Below are 22,633 nucleotides of genomic sequence, written 5' to 3'. Positions count from 1 at the left end.
TTACATCATGAATCATTACGCATGCTCGCTTCAGACGGAAATCGTGAGCTTATTTTTAGGACATGGGAAATCTTTTATAAAAAAAGGGTTCGTGTTCAAGTTAAAGATATGAAGATATCAGACATAAGTTGTGAAAACGCCGCTGCCACAGCATCTAGACACCTCTTAGCAAGCTAATGACCTGATAATTCATAGTCCCGTGTCACTGACTGTAGGTACAGCGTAGAGTCAACTCCCCATTTACAGAATGAAACTCAAGGCTGACCAGTCGCCCCCTAGTGTTTTAGTGGTGTAATTACAAAACAATACAGACATGCTAACGCAGAGGTATAAATGCTTTCGGCGGCGCAACACCTGGTGTAGACTCCACATAGACCGGTCACAGGTCTTATGTAGGCAATGCAAAGGTATAATAAAAGGATGAGGCTGTTTTCTTGAAAAACAAAGAAAACTCTAAACGACTAAATTACAATATATTGACTTACCATCATTTTCCAAAATTTCTGAAGACGAATGCAAACATGTCTCGTGACCTCACTACAAACTTTCACATACAAGGTTATGAAAACAACAAGGGGGTTCACGTGAACTCTTCTCACAAACACGGTAATTATAACCCCATTTGAGGGCAGCGTATAAAGATAAGAAAAGATAATCCTTTCATTTATCCCACAGTGGGATAGTTAGCCTAGCGCACAGAACAGAAACAGCAGCTAGCTAACTGACTAACATGAATTTGAGTCTTTTACATTCTGACTTATGTATAAAACAAACTAACTAGATATGCTGATGCATTGCTTGAGATAGAACTTGTCCCTTCAGTGCCTTGTCTACTTGATATCGCTTAAAGAAATTGTCTTATACTGTTTACAGTTTGTAGCTTCTAGCTAGTTAGCCTTGCAGAAAATTAAAATCATCTGTCACAGCAACAAGAATATGTTGAACACTTTCCAGAATATTGTTACATAATGAAATGAATGTTTTGTTTTTTTTCTCCAAAATTGTTTATTCAGTTCCAGCATTTTCACGCAGATAAACAGATTAACATTTAATGGCGCGGGTGTTACATTTCAAGCCATTCACTACAGCTCGGCAATGTTTACATGAGAAGTTATTAAGCGCTTAAATAAGATGGAAATAGGTCTCACACAGCTGCTAGAGAGTGGGGTCTAAACAGATGCTTTCAAACTAGCATTTCAGTAAAGAGAGTGCCACAATTGCAAAGAATCACTTTCCTTATATGATGCAAACAGGCTGCACAATCAAAAGAGCTGGCTTTCATGTCTCTGATGACACAAATTATGATGTTGTGCTTGTTTATGCCAGTAATTTGATCTAGATAAAAGAAGATATTAAAGGCAGTTGTGTGTACAAATAAGTCTGTTTTCAATGTTTCATCACACAGCAACTAAACAGAGACATTGTAATGTCTGGAGGTTATGATGTATAAAAAAGGTGGCTCATGTTAATTGGATTTGTCTACTCTGATAATGTTACTCTCAGACAGATGCCAGGAGCTTTTATCTTCATCTGCTATTCACTGTGGCCAAAGGAGCCTTTTATCTGGCCTGTTGATTTAATAAAATGACTATAATGTCGACTCGCCACCACATACATGCTAACACGGACATGGAGAATAGGTAATTCATATCTGTAGCTCAGACATGAAAGAAATGTATGAGACACATCTAGTAAAATATGTAGTTTCACGGCTAAAGAGATACAAATGTCATGTTTTTCCTGACCTTTTGCGCTTATTGTCATGTAATTACATTTTATTTCGCGAGTGCATTCACACTCACCCCTCTCACTGTTTTTCTATCTGATTCATCGCAAGATAAACAACATGAACACGCTCGTTTATGAAATGCTGTGAAAGCGTAAGGTTTTTATTCAGACCCTAGTTATATTTTTATTTCCACGTGTGAGAGTATATGTGTTTTATAGTCACTGTTATCAGTTCAGTTTATTTTCAGCTCCATTTATCATCTGCAACATCAGAACTATTAGAGAATAGATGTGTTGGAGGGTAGAAATCGTCACAACGTTATGTTTCTTTCCATTCAAAAATTCATATCTGGGTTACAACAAGAAAACATCCAAACAAAATGGTCAATGTAAGCATTCTGTATGTGGGTTTTAAGCCTGTGATCCTTCACTGTTTTACATATAGTAGAGGATCCTTCTGAGAATTTAACACGACAATAATCACTCTGCAGAGGAAGATGTAGTTAAGCAGCTTAGTTCTTACCCTGTGATTTGGTACATTACATTCAGTGCATGAGTCAGCTGTATTTAAAACCTAATTTCTTTTTCCATTTTCACACATTCATTTTTTTTTCTCTTTAATCCTTAAAGATCTGAGCCATGGATAATGAAAAAGTATTGAAAAGTGAGAGGTGGCTATACTCTGGGGTATATGAAACACTTTTTGGTTTTTGTCACTTCTTGTATTTTTAACCATTTAGTGCTTAAGTGTTTTTATAAATGTTTAAAATTACACATCTTATATGCTCTATGTGCAAGATGCACAAACAATACAAGCTGAATTATTATTCTTTGTAGTCTACAGAAGTTAGCAAAGAAATACCTATTTACCTATTTACCTATTTACGCATCCAGCTGACATGTTGGCAACATTAACATTAAGATATAGAGTTGTATTTCTGACTATATCATGAATTTAAACTCATTATACATTCTTCTTTTTGCTCAGTTTTGATCTCCTCCAGCACCTGAAAGGAATATATTGTGCCGCAGCTGCGTAGTGCTATGTTTATTACCTAGCTTTTAAGTCTGTCTCTTTGTCAATTTGTGTCTGAAGCAGCCTGCAGTGGGTTTATGGGAGCTCTTTGTGAGGAAAAACCTCCTGGTTGCTCACAGCGGTGAGACATTCTGGGCCATTAAATTAAAACAATGACATAAAAGATGCAACAACGCTGCACAGGGATGAAAGCAGCTGCAAAAATAGGTGAAAATTCTCAGTGGGTTTGTCAATGCAAGCAATTTATTTGACAGGACATATGATCCATTGTTTATATGATGATATTGACTAGAGTCACTTTAAAATAAATTCCCCACTGCTTCCAGCATCATTTTTGGCTTTTTCCATAATGTTTTGTATTTTTCTTCTTGACTTTTATGCTTACTCTAAAGTGTAATATGCAGCAACATTCCATCTAGAAACTACGTCTCCAATACGACTTCAGATTATTCTTACTGGAGATAATTCCATATCAAAGACCCAGTAAAATGCACCATAAAACTGACATAACAGCGAGAGTTACGGCGGTTATCGATCCAGGATTCTTGCCTCTTTTTATTGCTCCGATAATGTGACAAATCGCCTGCCCGCCTGCAGCCTCTGGGTCAGTTACTACATGACATGGGTGCTGCTTACCTGACCCGACCGTCCACGTCACCATCAACATGACTCATGCCTCATTTTGTCGTGACTATCAGACTCTCGCTCTCTCAAGCCCCTCCTCTCGCTCCGTCTCTCCTTTTCCCTCCCCGCTCTGTGCCCATCTCTATCGGGGGACGCATTTGTAAACACAATACTGCACACACACAAATGTACGCTCTCATGCGTCTCCTTTCTTTTTTATTGCATGTCTTTGATGAAGGCTGAAAACAAAATTGCAACAAATAGATGTATTGAAGTGACAATTTGACAACTGATGTTTCCAGAGGGAAACATTGACTGACTTGTTAGTGAAAGCACAATAAAGCTGCATGACCTGATTACGCAGCCGCCGTGCGTCTACGCTGTTCAGTGTGTGGCATGACTTATTGTCTCCCAGGCTTCATATTTTGTATTCTGCAGAGTCCTAAATAAGCATTTCACATTTCAGGCTGCTCTGCAGTCTCCCATACTGCTCTGTTGACAGCTGCATAAATAGGCATCTCCAGGCCAGACCCACAGAGAGGAATCAGACAGAGAAACACAGTGAACAGTTGGCAGGGTGTAGAACCGTCTCAATTTAACATGTGGTCAGGTCGCTTCACAGTACCAGGAGGAGGTGCGCCAGAAATTAGGGCAGGCAGCACTTTTCAGTAAACCCCAATACTTCCTTGTGTTGTTAGTCAGTACGAGGAGAAATGTCTCTGCCGGAGAAGAATCCTCTCTAATGAGTCCATTTTGGGATGAAGTGGCGCATAAAACAACAAATCCCCCCCACAGACGGCAGACACTGCTGTTCTGGCTCCAGCATTAACTTTAGCCACAGTGTCTCTTCTACAATATTCTTCCTGTCCACTGAAAACCTCTCTTCTTTCTAAGCATTCAAGCATGTTTTAAAATTGCTTTTCTGCTGATAGCAGCGTTAGGCAGATGGGAATCCAGACACGGTCCCCTGTGACTAATGTTAATCAGTGGCAGTTTTTATGTGAGTGGGAAGGAACTAATCCACACTTCAGAACCAAAGACTTCTGTGGTGAGCTCACAGAAGCCTTTGAGAGCATTTAAAACAGAGAGAAACCAATGGAAGAGTACTAGTAATGGATTTAATTTATATTTTTAGTATATTAGTATATATGGACAAAGCTGAAATAAAACTCCTAAAGACCTAAAGTGTAAAGACAAAAGCAAACTGACATCGTAGAACCACCAGCAGTGAAGGCCGGCTGTGAGGTTGCCTCATGTCGTCTGGGGCATAAAGTTGCTCTTGAACACACCACCAAGACTACAGCCAACGGTCAACTATCAAGTGGTATCTTCTAAGCATGCATGAGAGGGAATAATTCTCCATAGCAGCACATGACAGCAGTTTCTATTCCTCATTTAAAAGGAAAACCAGAAGTGCTAGGAAGAGCTAGAACTAGCAAGGATTAGCTAATGGTCATATAGAGCTGACCTCTCCTGAATGATGGTGAGCAGTCGGTCTAGTGTTGTTTTGTTCTGAAGGAAGTGTTGTTGTGAAAATGTCAGCAGAGTGGTATAGTCAAATGAGACCTGTAGATACCTGTAGACCTCTAGATATCTAGATTTACTTATTTCTGTGACTTCTTTACATATACTTATGCTCTTTTTACTTTGTGTAACACCCAATCAAAGCAATCTCTTTCACCGAAGCTGAAGTCAAACTGGCAGTTCTAAGTCAGAACCTATGCAGAGTGATGATTTGAACTTACATTAGCATGCTAATATGCTAATTAGCGCACAAAAGTACATCATATGGGAGTGTTGCATGTTTGCATACTGGCTCATGGAACAAAGACTTGGAGAAATTCTAATTGTGGTCTTATGACTGAGTCTGGAGATAAAAAGTGAATTAATTTCCTCCTGGAAAACATAAATGTCTATTGCAAGTTCTGTTACATTCAATTAAATAGTCAGTAATTTCCCCACAATAACACACATCAAACAAACATATACTATTATATGCAAACAAAAGGCATAGCTAATTTGTCCACCACTATATCTAGACTAATGACAGTGTAGTGCATCCTGTTATTTTTCACGCACGCCTTCTCAAGAAGTGACATAATCCCTCCTTTTGAACTGGTGATTTCCCAGTATCTATTTTCTCCCTTTGTCAATTCGCTGCAGATTACACACAGTCAGCAAGCCCTCCTCTGTAATTTGTGCATCCTCGCTCCATGTGAAATCACCCATCTCCTCACGGGTCCATCTGTTCGCACAAAGAAGGTGTACAGGGTTGTTTTGTGTGCCAGTGTTGACCGGGTCCATCTGGTAACAAGGCAGTAAAGATAATGGCCACTGGGAGAGGTAGCCAGTCAATAAGGGCTATAGCTTGTTCTACAGGTCGATGAGGTTTTCTGCTGGCTCTCAGGCGTATGAACAATGACAAACTACAATGTGTTGTGGGGGGCCTTGAATGATTGGTGGTAAGTTAGCCAAGGAAATGCGTAACTGGAGAGCTGTAGTGTCAGTTTGTTCAGACTCATGTAAAGTGGATTTAAATTCTTCTCTGTGACACCTTGATATTGAACCGCAGCTTCAAATTCACATGGCAAATTCCCGAGAGCACCAGGCATGTGGAAAGTGTTGCTGAGACCTATTTTTAGTATCATTACTGGCAGAGATGCTTCCCTAAGAGTTTTATATAACATGCTTAAACTTTCTTAAACCAGGCTGTGCTGTGTGCATGAAAACTGCATAAATGTGGTTTATTTTTTATTTATGTCCTTGTTTCAATGCTATTATTCTCAGATTAAAATGAATCAGGGCACAGTGCAGTTACAGTTTGACGTGGTGATGACATTTGAGGTCGTATTTTATTACACTTCACTGTGCCGTCTCTGCTGTTGACAAAACAAATGTCATGTGTTCTTGCCATGCCTGATTGAAACATTTCTGTTTACACTGGCTGCTTTATCTCACATCCTTTACCTCCTCTTCTCGTTCTCATTATCTGATTCTTGTCAACCTTTTCAGGGCTAATACAAAATTAGCCCAGCAGTGGCTTTTATGTCATGGCAACTGTGTTTGCGGAGATAAATGTAATGGGGTGACCTGACCACTTAAATCAATACTCTGTGGTATCCAGCGACAGGCAGTGTTTGGAGAAAATGTTCCCTTCAACCAAAATCAAAACAAACCGCCCCTGGTCATGGTCTAATCCACTCAGAGAATATCGTGATGGATATTCCAAGGAGGCACTAATAGAAATGCAAGAAGTCTTGCTGAATTTAAAAGCTGAATTGTCGATGTGTGAAGTCAGGGTTAATGAACAGATGGGACATTTAATTTCTGCCTTTTTTCCCATGTAAGATAAATAGCCTGTGAAACGAGAGCTAATAGAAGAGGAAGAAGTGTTTTTCCTAATAGACACATTTAAAAGACAAATGTAGTGCTTTTATATCATCTGGGCATAGATGTTTTAAAATGAAACCATTTTCTTAAAGTGCACCATTGGAGTAGTTCAAAATAAATGTGCATTTATTGGGAACTATTTTCAGTTGTGAATTAATGGACAATTTGTGTGTGGGAGATTTTTCACGGCACCAGGACTGCCCATGTGGGAGATGAACTACGGTTTCCATTTTCATAGTGATGAAGGAAAAGGTCACCATGTACAATGGAATGGCTCACTTGTGCATTCGATGTCCACTGCTTTGGTTCAGACTGAGTTATCGCTTCTTTATGTTCCTCACAGGAGAAAACCTACCAATACTGATGTGGTGCCATGGCTCACATTTATAGTTTTAGGTGTCTGATGGATTGCCATGACATCATGGGCTGTATATAAAGCTGGAAAAAGTCCATGGCCTTAATAGTGTTCAATTGTAATTCTTAACTCTAAGCTAAGTTATATTCAAATTTATCACAAAACGTTGTCAATGAATGTGGAAATTAGCTATAGACACTGAAGCTATTGGCTGTGCCAGCCTGTAAACACGTTTAGTTCTGCTGTTGAGCATTTTGAGACGGAGGTAGCTTTTGGAGTCGACCTCAAGTGGCCATTCAAGGAAATGTTGCTTTGGTACTTCCTCCTTGTGTTTATTTTTCTGCTCGGGAGGTTGCCGCTTACAGAAAATGTTCAGCCACGTTATTCATGACCCACCCATGCTTCCTCTAGACTCACTTGGATTTTTGTTTGATTAACTGTGCTGTGCTCTGGATTATACACTGTACTTATTTATTTATGTATTTTATCCTACTCTCACAGTCAAATGGGTATGCTTCACAGAAAAATTTGACGTGTACTTTAGTGTTTTAGTTTGGCCCAAGTCCCATCCAATAATGGAGGAGGTGGAGCTTGTGACCTATGCTGCAGCCAGCCACCAGGGGGAGCTCCACATAGTTTGGCTTCACTTCGGCTGTCATGGCTTCCATTTTTTATACAGTCTATGATTGTGGCATATTATCATTTAGCTGAAAGTCTCCACTTAAATTCATTTTCTCATAGCCACTAGCTTTTTGGGCAGTACCTAGTAGGTCAATAGTACCAATTCATTGTTTGGTTTCAAGCTTATCATGGGATTTGTGACATTAAGAAGACCTACCATTAAAATAAAGCAGTTGCAATGAATCCAGATCGTCCACTGGCAACAAGCTTCATTCGTTATCCAGGTCTGGCTTTACCCTGCTCATAAAACAACTTGTCTTTAAAGTCTGAGCTACAACAACATATATTCTCATTTTATGGAGTGGCAACATCAATGAGAGCGCACGCAAAGATGAATGTCAGGATATTGATTGAAGTGTTTCATGTGGGGCCTCCAGTGAATCTATAACCCTCACCTAATAAATCACCTTGATCTCTGGCCTTCCCCACTCCCATCACTCCATCTCCAGACAACACAGCTCTGATGCAGATGATGATTAATTCCATATCAAATAATGGATCATGCTCCTGTGATAATGTGAACACAGATTGTGCTGTAATTACCATTGTGAGTATCACAGTCCCGTCACAGCAGCGGTATGCCAGTTTTGGCAAGGAGCTATTGCACGTCAAAATGTAATGCATCTCCTCTTCCCTCTCTCTGCTGTCGGTCCAAGAAGAAATCAAATATTGAACATGATAAATGCATTCAACACTGGCCTTTTTTTTTTATATACAAAAGGCTCCACAAAGGACTTTGAAGGACACGTTTATTCTCAGGTGCTGCAGTCAATCTGATTTCCATTTGCTGTTGTTTGAGATTGATTTTATTCAGGCCCTCCGCAGAGGTGTGGTACGCCTCAGTGGCTTTTCTGTGAAGCAGTGTAAAACAGAATATCCTATTGATCCATTTTCCTTTTGCATGGTTTTGAACAAGGATGATTGTGGAATGATACTGCTGTTTCATTCCCAGTGCCAATAAGGCTGGTAACTTATAAACTTATGCACGAGCTGAGTCATTTTTTGCAATGGGAAATTCACCTCTTTACCCTAACAAGACGTTTCCAGTGTGATCTACTAGTGTCTTTGTCATGCAGTAACAGCCCCATGGTGTCTGCAACCTTTGTAACTCCCCCATGACTTCTGAACTAAAGGTTTATAATAGGTATAGTCTCCATTGATGTCCTAGATATCGGGCATAGGTGGAATATCATTCGGAAACTCAAAAAATATAATGTTAAAGAACAGTCTCTGGTGCTCTGTATCGTTCCATCATTCCTCGCCTTCAGATAAAGATGAGATGTCTCAGTTAAAACTACTGAATAAATGTCAGTGACTAAAGACGCGCCTGCTATCTGGTGTGTGAAGTGTTCTTGTCAAATGTCTTTGCATATTATTCACATCGATTCCACAGTCAGGAAGCTTTCTAACAGAGCAATGGTCCGAGGGCTAATGTACAAAGATTGAAGGGATTTTCTGATCTGCTTTTGCAATAACTATTCCCAATGTTGATTGAAGAAAAAAATGTCAGAAAACAGTGTTATATTAACGCATATATTTCTCACATATATCACATCCCAGTTTGCTGTCTTACTTTGTCTCTGTCTGTGTGAAAATTTTACTAAAGATATTCTTGCATGATGTCAATTCAAGATGTTTGCATGTTTCCATTGGCATCGGATTTGTGTCTTGGATACAGACACCTATTTTGGAGCCAGCTGGCTGACTTCTTAATCAATACTACTATTGGTGCAGAAGCATCTAGTTTGAACTGTAAGTGTACGTTGCCAATTTAAACCTTCACACCCACTGCATTTGCAGCGCCCACTTTCCTAAAACACTTTGATCAGAGCTGTTATTGTTCTGCGTTTCTACATTGACTACATCCTGTAGTGCTCTCTCGCACAGTATCACGGTTTGGATTACTTTACACCTCAGCAATTGTCAGAAGAATCCTTTGTGTTCGCCATAACTGTATGATGGATGCACTTTAAACGATGACTACAAAGAAACATCTTGTCTAGCTTGTCTAGCTTTACACTGAACTGTAAAACAGACACAAACCATTAATACATACCATTAGAAATCTAATATATTAAGCAGAACATTTGTTTGTGAACTGGGATCAGAGGCCATGAAACATGTTATTTGCAAAGAAAAGGGCATGCGCATGAGGCGTCGAGCAGAGGTGCATTATGGGTCTGCACACACGCACACAGGCGCACACAAAGGCTCCTGCTTCAGGCTTTGTGAGCCAGTCAGTGGCAGAAGTCTGAAGGGGTTGAGGAAGAGGCTAATCAGAACCAGAAATGGCCATGTCTTAATCACAGACTCTGACGTAAGGTTAAACCACCCGGGGCAGAAAAGGATGTTGCATCACTGGATGGTCTGGAGGAAGAGATTTTTCAGTACGTAGAAGAATATGGTGAGCATTTTCTGTCAGATGTGGTCGTTCTTCAGTGACATTAAGTGTTAATTGAACTAACTACATTCTTTGGATCTTCAGTAAAACAAATCATAAATATTCCCTCTACCGAACAAGAACCCTAGTAACCTACAGTTACTCTCACATGCTGGACTTGTCTATCCATGATACAAACTGAAGATGTCGCATCCAATTCTACACTCTCATAATGCTTTTCAAACCGTGCAGGTGGGTTTGTCAAGCCCACCCACAACAGCCCGCAGCACAGCTGTCATACCTGGGCTCTGCGTCTCACCTAAATGTCTCACTGAGCCCGACAGCTCAGCACACTCTTTTCAGTTTGAATCTTGGACCAAAGGTGTTGAAGGAAATGTGCTGCACCTGTTTATGCAATTGTCACCTGTTGACAGGAATACATTTGACTCATGTTCTCATTTCAATCTTCTGGTTTTCTTGCCTTGGGCCTGTTGTTGCAAAGACGTGGGACAGCGCAGGAGGATAGATAATCCTCAAAAACAAGTTCCACACTGAGAAAAGATATCAACTGGAGTTCTTGTATTAAGCCCCCCCAGCTGGCATCCAGAGCTCCTACTCATGACAAGCTTTTTAAAGCTATTGTTGGGAAGGTATTAGCCATGTCTCATATTTTAGCATGTCTCATGCAGCAGCTGGTGAGGGACAAATGGTTAATCAAGGCAAATCTCCCTTTTAATGCTAAGATTTCCTTCAACTCATATCAAAAGTTGGTTACCAAAAGTCTGAGCCAATGCCAACATTAAGGTACACCACACCAAACTGACATCAAAGACCTACTGGCAACAAAAGCCTACTGAGATGTCACCTCAAGCTGCCTGAATCTGGGCTGAAGTGTTGGACTTGAACACACAGCAACACAACAGCCAAAAGCTAACTGGCACATGCTGTACGTTCTGTGTCACATGAAGCAACCTCCAAGCTAATCTTAGTTCTTCCAGTCTCCTGGACTACACAAGGGAACTAGGAACAACTACAAAGCTGGCCTCTCTTGAATCATGTTGATTAGTTGGTCTACAGTTTACAACATGTTCAACTGGCAAAAAAGTCACTGTTAGAGGTCCACTAATAGCAACCGTGCAGGCCAAAGTGGAAACTCTCATTGTCCATTGCCGTCAAAGGCCGAATGTCAGATTGGTGCGTCATGGCCCTAAGAGGGCTACCATATATCGTCCGTAAATATGCACAGTTCAAATCAAAAACACAATACACACACAGTAAATGACACAACTTTTGTCAAGCCAAGTACCCACAAAAACTAAAGGACGTTACACATCACACCCAAGCTAATCAAGGTACGCCCAAACAGTGCACTAGTCATACCGTGAGCTCGCTGCGAGATATTTCACATTAAAAGACACATCTTTGTGTTCCTACATTATGTTGTGATTAGAAAAGTTCCTTAAAAGTCATCATTACTTTCTTTACTGTTGAGCTGGGAAGTTTTCCTGCAGGCAAGAAGTGAAGTTTCACAGCAAACCAGTTTAAAAAAAATAATGAACAGCTGCTGGAGCTTCAAGATCTAATTATGTTCAGCCTCGACTGCTTAAAGGAGCTGATAATATCACAGCGAGTGAGAAAAAACGATGTGTTAAGTCTCATCAACTGCAACAGTGGGTACACGTTTGGCAGTGTGGAAAGGATGTGGGAAATGTCTGTAAAACAGTTTTCTCTCAACTACTCAAACCTAATGTAGCTGGATTGCTGTTGTGGGCCAGGATGAATAATTGCTCAGATATCTGTGCAGCATTTAATGTATTTGATTCCAAAGCACATTGCGATGTTTGATATTTGGTGGAATGCAATAGCCTTTGCTTGAATTTAGTAATTATTAGCAAAGGTTAACATGCTAATATGCTACACTAAATTCCTATACACATGATAAATACTCGAATCCCGGATGTTGATTACTCCAAGTCGTTTGTGCAGGTGCCTGTTATGCTTACAACAAAACCATTAGCTTAGCAACTTTTCCTGGTTACACACGTCACGCTGTGGAGACTCAGCATCAATGACTGTATATAAAGATAGATGAACCCTCCGTGACTTCAACTTTTACTCCTTTGACAGAGTGAAAGGAGCAAAACGTACCTCGCTGCTTTCATATTTTCTCCAATAGGTTGTACGAAAGCCAGCAGGGGGAATACAAAATTCTATATTTGGTAGAAAACACAACAAAACAGAGTTTCAACCATTGTTGAAATATGTGAGGCAAAGAAATAGCTTGTGGATAGTGAAATGAAAAGGTTTGAAATGTCAACCTGCACCAGCTAGGCATAACATTATGACCACCTTCCTAATATCATGTAGGTCTCCCTTGTCCCTCCAAAACAGTGACTCATCAGAGAATGGACATGGGCCTTCTGAGGGTGTCCTGTGGTGTCTGGCAACAGAACATTGTTAGTGGGGGTCTTTGGGTCCTATGGGTTGAGGGGAGGGGCCTCTGTGGATCATCCCACCGATACTTGATCAGTTTGGGGGGGGGGGGATTTGGAGGCCAGGTCAACACCTTGTGCCGTTTTTCATGTTTCTTGAGTTGTTCCTAAACCGTTTTTGTGTGTGTGTTTTGTGTGTGCGTGTCTGTGTCAGGCTGCATCCTGCTGGGGATGGCTGCTGCCATCAAGGACTGTCATTGCTATGGGGTGGGGGTGCCTGGTCTGGTCTAGGTGGGTGCTACATGTCTTAGTAACATCCACATGAATGCCAGGTCCAAAAGTTTCTCAGCAGAACATTGCATTGTCACAAGATGGTCAATGTTATTTACTTCTCCTGTCGGTGGTTTTAATGTTGTGGCTGATCGGTGTATAGGTAAAGTCTATATGTTCACAGGTGGCGCATGAATGGAGTCGAAGTTGGAGGGTTGCTTCACAAGAGACAGCTAGCAACCTGAGACATGACCAACTATAGTGGCCGTGTCCTAAACTATGCATTACTTTAAGTATTGCCTTTTTATAAATGGATGAGATATATAAAAAAATCCCCCCATAAAGTTGAAAATAAAGCCACAGAGACAAAAACCTTTTTTTGTACCAGGCTGTAAACATGTTCATTTCTTCAGTAAATTGGGGCATTTTAACACTGGGGTTTCTAGGGATTGACTCACTTTTGGAGACAACCTCAAGTGGCCAATCAACTGCATTTCATATTGATTTGCCACTTGCCCAGTATCCACTGAACAAAGTAAGTTAGTGTCAACATCACATTCTGTATTGGCTGATGACCATTTCTTTGGCCATGGAATAATGTTTCTTTTCCATCATGACTGGACTTATCATTCTCCACACATTGGGCAACTAGCATCCTGTAGCTTGTTTGATTACAACAAACTACTACACGTATTTAATTCTTCATTACCTTAAGACAAAAATTTGTCTGTTCAACACTCAAAAGTAAGATGCTTTCATTGACATTTCTGTGCCTGAGCAAGTAATTGGCAGATGTCCCAAACCAAGATAACTTGTTTCTTTCTGAGTACGCCAGCTAGCATAAGGAGGTTTCTCAAAGCCAGGATAAGGGCTTATCCATATTTCTGAAACTGGGACATGATGTTCACATGCGAAAAAATTTGGTACTTTAAAAACCTGTTCAAGTCCATGCATAGGCTCCCATTGTGATTGTGTTAAATCATGCTCAAAGCAGCACACCTCTGTGTAGCTCACAGGGCTGCTAGCATGGTTATCTGTCATCACGGTTTATTAAAGCTAAAAGAAAAGAAAGATCATGATGTGCATCATATTATCAGATCCATTATTAATAGCTGGGATCAGTGAGCAGATTATTCTTGTTTTTTATGAACTGAGACAGATAAACAATTGTTGCCTCCGTCTTCTTTTCTTTTTGGGTCACAATAGGGGAGAATATCAGAACGGAAACCTCTTCTGCTCATGCATAATTAAAAAAAAGCTTGATTTAGAACAAACTGCTGAGTCGGCCCATTTATGAATTCATGGAAGTATGAGCTTCTATTTGATTTTGGCTTCAGTGAATAGACAAAAAAGCAAAAGTGGCAAAAGCTTGCCAGCAGAGATGAGCTATTCTCAGAGCAATGTCTGCATGTACCATCACGCTGGAAAAAGGTCTGGCTTGGTCCTTGACGGCTGGCTGAACATTAATAGTATGTCCCCTCAGACACGGTGAACCGTGGCGTTTTTTTTCTGTTTCTCGATTCATTTAATGGAAATCCATGAAGATTAACCTTTGTATTCACGGAGTACAGCGAGGCATACCCTTTTAATAACAGGTACGCCTTGCTTACACTGCAGTTATTATGTTTATAAATGGATAAATCCAATTCACTCTGTGGTTTCCTCACCGCCGAAGATGAACAAAACAAGAACCATGTCTATTCTCTGGCCACCCACGTACAAATGATCTATTTAAGCCACCAGCTTCAATTTACTACACTTAATTTGCTTCATGTCAGCAACGGGCCTGATCCCACCTTCCCTATTCTCCAAATCCCTAAATTGCTGTATAAACCTGTCTGTCAGTAATCCAGCTGCAGGAATCGAACATTGTTGTCCTCTGCTCCTCCGCCGATAAAACAGGTATAACCGCTCAATGAATGACAGATGGCTGAAGCTCCAGATGGAAGATAAATGAGCAACATGTCCATCGTGATTTTAAAGGGATCAGACAGGCAGGGGGGGAAAAACCTCACAGGTGATCAATACAAAGCCCAGCTCATGGCTCTCATATTTTCTCCAATATGTTACAAAGCAAAAAACGGCAGCAGGGGGGGAATACAAAACTCAATTTTTGGTTGAGAGCACCTAAACTGGGAGAAAATAAAGAAAAATGAAAGAGACACGCTGTATGAGGTAGAGACGGGTAAGGAATTTCAGCGTTTTAGTGTTCAGAGTATCGCTGAAATATGTAAAAGCAGAAAGAAATAGCTTGTGGATGGAGAAATGAAAATGCTCCAAATGTCATCCCATAGCTCAAGTCCACCGTATACGTTTCTGAAAGATAACGGAGATCATGAAATACGTCAGGTGACCTTTCCGTTTGTTGATGTAACAGGTTTGGAAGCAGAATTAATGTCCCGCCGAGCTCAATTTCTGCCTACTGGCTTTTTATTGACGGAAATATCACAAAGTGAAAATAATAAAGTGGCGCTGCTTTTTGCATCACTGCACAACCTTGTGAGTGTGAATACGTAAGGAAGTAAATACAAAGATTTACACATGACTTGAGATTTTTCCAGTGATTAGCCACATGCAGTGCAGAGTTTTTATAAATCAGTTTGTTGATGCGTGGGAAATTGTACTTTCCTTGTATGCATATCTGAAAATAAGAGAATCGGAGTGAAAGATTCTTAGATGCAGTATTGCTCATGACTGTTCATAGACCAGCTGAAATACAAAATAGATAATCTGTGTACTTATTTTAAAGAGTGCTTTGCTCATGGAGTCTCTGCTCGAGCTGCCCGACTTAAAATGAGTGTAGTCAGGATTCAGAAGGCTTAACGTGTCACTATCTACCATGAGATATTTAATAATGTCATTCCCCCTGTTTGAGGAGATAATAAAAAAATCCCGCAGCATCTCACTTCCTCGAGCATATCCTCAACAATCATAAAAAAACCCATCCATGAATTTCTTATGGCAAGATTATGCACCCGGGATGTTAAAACGAAAAGACGTGGAAACCATCGCGTCCCTGTTTTCATTGTGGTTCGATGAGCTGTGAGAGGGTTTGGACTTTGCTGAGGTTTTTCTTTTCATCCCCTGAGTTATTCCTGCTGCACACACTGGAGGCTCGAGCAGCTACACAATTAAGCTGCCGAACCAGTTGCAGCTTCCTAAACGCTGCTAGATGTCTCTTTGCTTTCTTGCCAAAGGATGTGGTTTGTAGCACTCTCACATCTGACTTATTTATGAGTTGGCTTATTGAGAAGACTGGGTAAAGAGCGAGCCCGGTTCTGTCCATGTGGATAAAATAAATAAATAAATAAGGTACCGTGTTAATTAGATATAACGTCTTAATCTTAATTAGGCGCTGGTGGAGGGATTTCTTTAACCTTTGGACAGAGCGGCTCTTGCCGTTTGCACCTTTTTCTTGTATTTATGCAAAGCTATGTTAATTACTTCTCGCCCCTGCCTGTAGATTTGCATTTCAAGGTCAAATCACACCAAAACATCATCCAAGAATTACTGAAGCTGCAAAGAAGGGCAAGCGTGGCTTCGCCCGAAGACGCCTTTGTCTGGGCCAAATGCTTGCACTCGAGCACACCAGCCAGAGGCCAGCCAACGTGTATGTTTTGCGCCTGCAGTGAGGATATAACTCTCCAGAGCAGCAGGTAGTTTCTATTTCTCATCCATGAAAGGAAACAGAATAAAGTTACTTCCCGTTTAACTCCTGCCAATAAAAGTACTTCATAAATTATCCCCTTTTTTATTTAAACCTCTTTAACATGTAAATCTAAAGTAATAATCCCTACATTATAGTCACAGAAGGATATTTTCTAATAAATTTTAATGCACATACAGGAGAATCCGAGGACGTTTCAGTGTATTCCTCGCAGCCATAGTCAAATTATGAATATATAATGTAAAAATTCGCTGTTAATGTGTGTTGGACAAACCGCATGTGCTCCAAACCGTTATTTTGTGAGTTTGTTGGGCTGTGACCTGTTAATTTGTTCACTTTATAGTAAAACATGTAATTACCGCCCCAATTCCTGCCCCCCTAACACATCAGTCACTGCCCTCAGAGTTACTATTCCCTGCCGTCCGATTTACAGTGACTGCAAAGAGCTTAATGTAAATGTCGGATTTAATTGCCACGGCATCACAAATCACCTTCCACTGTGCTCTGGACCAATTAAAACCCCAGCAATGGCACGGAGGCCGAAGCAGCTTGTGGCAGTTTGATCTACATTACCAGCTGAGGTTCCTGTTGCATTGCCTGGGGGGTAAACTCAACAATCTAATTTTAGTGCTTTCAACTTCCTCCATCTTGAAGTGGCTATAAATTTATTCCTTATGAGCTGCACGTCATCCCTTCAGCATCCTTTTAGGTTGTCACTGATACACTTGGCTTTCTTTTTGATCATTTTTTTTTTGTGTGAAATCAGGCTGCTCAGAGGAGCTAAACACACAAGAGAGAGGGACTGGTCCCAGAGGAGGGGATTACGGGAAACCCAGTGTCTTAAAATAGAAAAATCAGGCCAAAGGAAAAAAAAAAAGGTAGTGTCTTTAAATTGGAAATGTAACAGGGGGTTAAACCCAAATATGTATGTATGAAAAAACACACAATTATTCAACTAATTAGGAAACAAAAGGCTGCATTTGATATTTCTTGCATCTCTGCTCAGTCAATTGAAATAGGAAAATGTTGCTGTTAATGTGGAGGGGGTTAAGTCTCATGAACATGATGATGATGATGATGATGGCTGACCGACGCACATCCTTGTTTCCCCTCTCTCTGCTGAGGGATGACGAATGTGAGCCAATCTAGGTGGGAAGCTGTCTTGGGGAGGAGGAGGAGGAGAAACCGCTGGCTGTGACAGGGACAGTTGCTTCGCTCTTCGGATTCGAATCCCCCCCCCCCCTTCAGCTTCAGCATCATCATCATCATCACCATCATCATCTCCATCCGCCTCAGCAACCGCAGCTTCAGCAGCTTCGGCTTCATTAGCAGCAGGACCAGAGGCAGGGTCCGTCGGCGGCGCGGGGGGAACAAATAAGCAGAGCGCATCTTCTGGAGGTGTTCCACTTGAGGAGAGGGGGGAAGGATGGAGAAATTGCAGATGACCAAACGTGAGGACCAAGAAATGCGACAAAATCTTCTTTTATGACACAAATCCCGGTTCATGCATCATTAGGAACTGTTTAAAAAACAAAAGGTAAGACGTTTATAGATTCTTTTTTTTTTTTTTTTTCTTGCTGCATGCCAAACGCTTAACATAGGGTTGCCTCATTAGTCTTTACATCCATTTTTACCTAATTTAAACTAGATTTGCGAATCAACATGACACACTCTTGCACTTATAATATTATTTAACTGTCAAAAATTAAAAACTGTTGCACTTATTTTCTGTATTCCTCTTAAATTGTTTGTGAAAAGAATCGTTTTGACTGGCTTGGAGAGCCAATTAATCCGAATTAAGTCACGGCTGTAGTCGATGTGAACGCTGAAAATCGGTCTTTTTAAGCTCGTTTCGTTTCTCATAAACGGACATTTGTCCTTTATTTTTATTATCTCGAACCCAAACCCATACATCTCCATCGTTAAATGTCAGCGATTAAGTTATATTTCAAAAGGGAGGAGAGGAGAGGAGAGGAGAGAGGCAAATAAGACTATATCTGCCCCCTTGTGGTTTTCATTCATTCATGCTGTGTTTGAAGGTTTTGCCAAAATAAATGCTGTGGTAATTGTAATTCAGAAAAATAATCAGTAATAGTATTGGTTCCTAACATCTCCAGGATTTTCATTTTAAAACATATTTTCATACATTTTTTGAAATTACTATTCTTTAATCTGCTCTATAAACCAGATCCCTGTGCGTTTCAAAGAAATCTGAAATCTCTCCAGACTGAAAGGACCAGTCTTAACTCTCCAGCGTTTAACCCTTTAACACAGTCCTTTAGAGGCCTACAGGGTTTGGTTATTTATGGTGTGCAGCTCCATTCATCTCATAAGTGGCCCACATTCGCGCATCATCCTCCGTGGATCCCTGTTATGTAATTCCATCCCCATCCGACTGCATCAGCCTCAGAGTGTTTGCTGCTTGGCTCCTGTGAGCTCACATGGGATATGTATGTACATATATAGAAGAAACATGACACCATTGTAAGGCTAGGCAGAGTGAAAAGGTGAGCGTGCGTGGGCTTTATGGACCTGCATGCGTGTGTCTGTCAGCACGAGTGTATTTTGTCTGTGTGTGAGTGTGGGGGATGGATACTGAGGAAACAAGTGACGAATTATGCAAACAGTGTTCATTCAAAAAACTTGTTTTGACTTTAACCTCACAACGACGATGTTTAAATGTAATTTTATTTACGTGATCACTCTGTAATGATTTCCCACTTCATTTTTCAGATTACCCCATTTGACGCCCAGAAAACATGGATGTATCTCCTTCCTCGCTCCAGTACGGATCCAAGAAGCGGGTTAAGATTCACCCAAACACAGTGACAGTGAAGTATGCCACTCACTTCCCTCAGCCAGGCGATGAAGGGTATGATGATGCTCCCTCCTTTGAGGACTTTGGCGCCTTCGCAGAAGCGAATGTGGAAAAGAGGCTGGTGTCAGACAGCAAAGGTGGCAGGACTTTCTTTGGAACCATGGAGACCCAGCCTAAGCAGCCAAGTGTGCAAAAAGACAAGGGGGTTGAAGGCCAGCTGGCTAGCTTCGGTGAGGCGAATGTGTTGGCCTCCAGGGTGACCTGGATGGCCTTATTCGGGGCGGCGGTGGCTCATGGTTGTGTGGCGCTGATAACTCGATTAGCAGCCGATCGCTCTAAAGTTCCCTCTCTTGAGCTACTCTTCATTCGCTCTGTGATCCAAGTGCTGTCCATCCTGGTGGTTTTCTACCACCACGAGGCCCCCTTCGGCCCTAAGGGCTATCGCCTGCGTCTCTTCTTCTACGGCGTCTGCAACGTTATCTCAATCACCTGCGCTTACACGTCCTTCGCTATTGTTCCGCCCAGTAATGGCACCATCATGTGGCGAGCGTCCACCACAGTCTTCAGTGCGATACTGGCCTTCCTGCTGCTGGATGAGAGGCTGGGCTACACAGATGTGGTCACGGTGGTGGGAAGCGTGTTCGGCCTGTGCCTCGTCATGGTGCCGAATGTTGCAGACGAGGAAAAATCCAGGCTCGGATTTTGGAAGGAGGCCTTTGGCTACACAATGACAGTGATGGCGGGCTTGACCGCAGCCCTCTCCATGATCGTCTACAGAGCCATCAAGGAGCGCGTCAGTATGTGGACGGCACTCTTTACCTTCGGCTGGACGGGTACGGTGTGGGGGGCCTCTACCATGTTTGTCATGCAGGAGCCCATCATTCCTCTGGATGCTGAGACCTGGGGCTATTTAATTGGGATCTGTATCTGCTCCACCGTGGCATTCCTGGGAGTCTACTACGCTCTAAACAAGTTTCATCCAGCCTTAGTTAGTACCGTGCAGCACCTTGAGATCGTGGTCGCCATGTTTCTCCAGCTTATCGTTCTGAGGATGATCCCGTCTGTCTACGACGTCATCGGGGGCCTGGTCATCATGATCAGTGTGTTCACTCTGACAGGAGTCAAGCTGTACAGGGTGAGCAGGGCCATTCGGCAGGATTACCAAGAGATCCTAGACTCGCCCATCAAATGAATTTAGATATGTCGGTCTATTTGTTTACAATGTTGCTTGGTTGTGCAATTTAACGAATGTCTGGATCTCCATCTGATGATTTTGTATTGTTGTGCTGTTGAAAGAGTGCCAGTTGTGTAACTAATGTCTTAATATTTGTGTGTGAAATAAAAGACAAATGTAACATGGTGACTATTTCCCCCTCGATAGTACTGCTTCAATGTCAAATTGTGTCACATACCAAAGTGTCAGCTAATACACACAAAAGAAAACAACAACAAAAAAAAAACAAGAATAATGTGATTCACCATTCTCCAGCATTTTAAATCATGTTGACTTGGACACTGGATCTGGTCTTGTGAGTGGCGGTGTGAAATCACAACATCAACACGTTGCGGTGTACGCCTCCATTGTCACACTGCCACACTTGCTTCACTGTGTAAATGTCAGCCCAGAAATCATTCGTACTACAGCCAAGGAATGAACGAATAAAAATAAATACCACCTGCATTTCATAAAATAACTGGTATTGATTTTCTCACCCTTAATCGGTTGCTTGGCAAAACAGTCCCTCCGAGTACAATGCTATAACAGAGGAGCCAGCAAAGGATCTAATGAGGATATAAAAGTCTTTATGTGTTGTGACAAAGACTGTCAAATTGAATCTAACGTTACAAGTACAACCCAAGTTATGGAAGACCAAATGTTATTATTATTTTTTTTTATATAAAGGAAACAGTAGCAATCCATATTTTTCCCTGTATAATATTTTCTGCACAATTGCACCTCTTCTCACTGTTGGGAGTTGCCTCTGTTTACTTTCAGATGCAGATCGAACTAATGCCCAGAGGCAGGTGCATTGTATTAAATTAAAGTCCCCTTTAACTACGTGAGACCATCTGCTTGCTCTATAGTGGACCATTCAGTGGCTCACCAGTGACGTCTCCTTTCTCCGTTTAGAAAGCTGAGGCAGTCGCCCTCTGATTTCCCCGGAGTGAAAGCAACAGTGATGGAATGAAAAAAGGGCATAATGACGAGGCAGAGCGCATGAAAAGGGGGACATGTTGCTCGTTGCAGGCAGACACGATGTGCATGCTACACCAGCAGGTGGCATTCACGGGCTACTTCCTTCCTTAGACAGAATCAGAAGTTTTATTGTAATTTATGTGGGCAATTAGCTGTGGAGGTATTAAAGCAGTTTCATAGAATGACAACGCAGTTTTCCAAAGCCCTTTTTATTTAGTCATTGTACACGCCTGATTAAGTGTACTCATCTGTTGAATGTTCAAGATATATACACAGAAAATGAAATGTTTTATTACACCCACAAAGGCTCATGTTGCTGAGGTCAAATCATTCTCTGTAATGACAATCTACTCTTACTGATGTCACAGTAAATAAAATGGTTAGTAAACAACAAGTCCCAAACTGATTATGACGTGAATCTGTCCTTAACTTTGAAAAGACGTTCTTGAATTTACCGCACGTCAGTCATTTTTAAATAAACTGACATGAAGTTGCTTTCAATAAATTCCAACTATGCTGTACGTGCTGCATTACAGTCGTGTTTCGCGATGGGGTTTTAGGTGCTGAAACGAGAATACATGTAGAGGAGACCCATCTGTTTGAGCAGGAAACAGATTGCATCCTGCAGAGAGGTGCAAAACCTTCCAAATTACTCTGCAACTCTCACCGCAGACGTGTTTATTAGATGTATCATTATTTCCCAGGAGGGGCTTAAATGGAATTTAATGAAGTGCTATTGTATGTAAGTGTGTGCTGCACAGTGCAGTTGACTGGGCGTTTGTATCAAACACTCATCGACACCAGGACAACACTAAATACACCTATTAATACCTATTAATCATTTAAGGCCACATTTGTGCGGGCACACGTTTGCCCCAACAATCGAAAGCGTCTGCTTAAATGAATTGTGTAAAGATGCCAGACTGATCCTGATTTCCCCAACATATAATGCAGGATGAGAGTTATATTAAATTCTACAATGTGAGGCTGTTTGAGAAGTCAGTGCTCAAGAGGCTTGCAGCTTCTCTTATAGACAACTAATCTCTGACAGATGA

The 22,633-nt window shown here is 41.3% G+C and overlaps 1 protein-coding gene across 1 annotated transcript; it reads left to right on the top strand.

Annotated features, from left to right (window-relative positions):
* Positions 1-17,925: 17,925 nt before the first annotated feature.
* On the top strand, positions 17,926-21,246 carry slc35g2b (solute carrier family 35 member G2b). The gene is made up of 2 exons (XM_084566767.1): positions 17,926-18,100; positions 19,297-21,246. The coding sequence occupies exon 2, from the start codon at positions 19,323-19,325 to the stop codon at positions 20,571-20,573; it is 1,251 nt and encodes a 416-aa protein (XP_084422893.1). The 5' UTR covers positions 17,926-18,100; positions 19,297-19,322; the 3' UTR covers positions 20,574-21,246.
* Positions 21,247-22,633: the final 1,387 nt, after the last annotated feature.

This window comes from Chelon labrosus (assembly GCF_963514085.1).
Source record: "Chelon labrosus genome assembly, chromosome: 18".
Taxonomy (NCBI): Eukaryota; Metazoa; Chordata; class Actinopteri; order Mugiliformes; family Mugilidae; genus Chelon; species Chelon labrosus.
This window is presented reverse-complemented; position numbering and strand designations above follow the sequence as displayed.

Coding starts and splice junctions, on each gene's coding strand:
- slc35g2b (XM_084566767.1), top strand. CDS start 19,323: ATGGATGTATCTCCTTCCTCGCTCCAGTACGGATCCAAGAAGCGGGTT.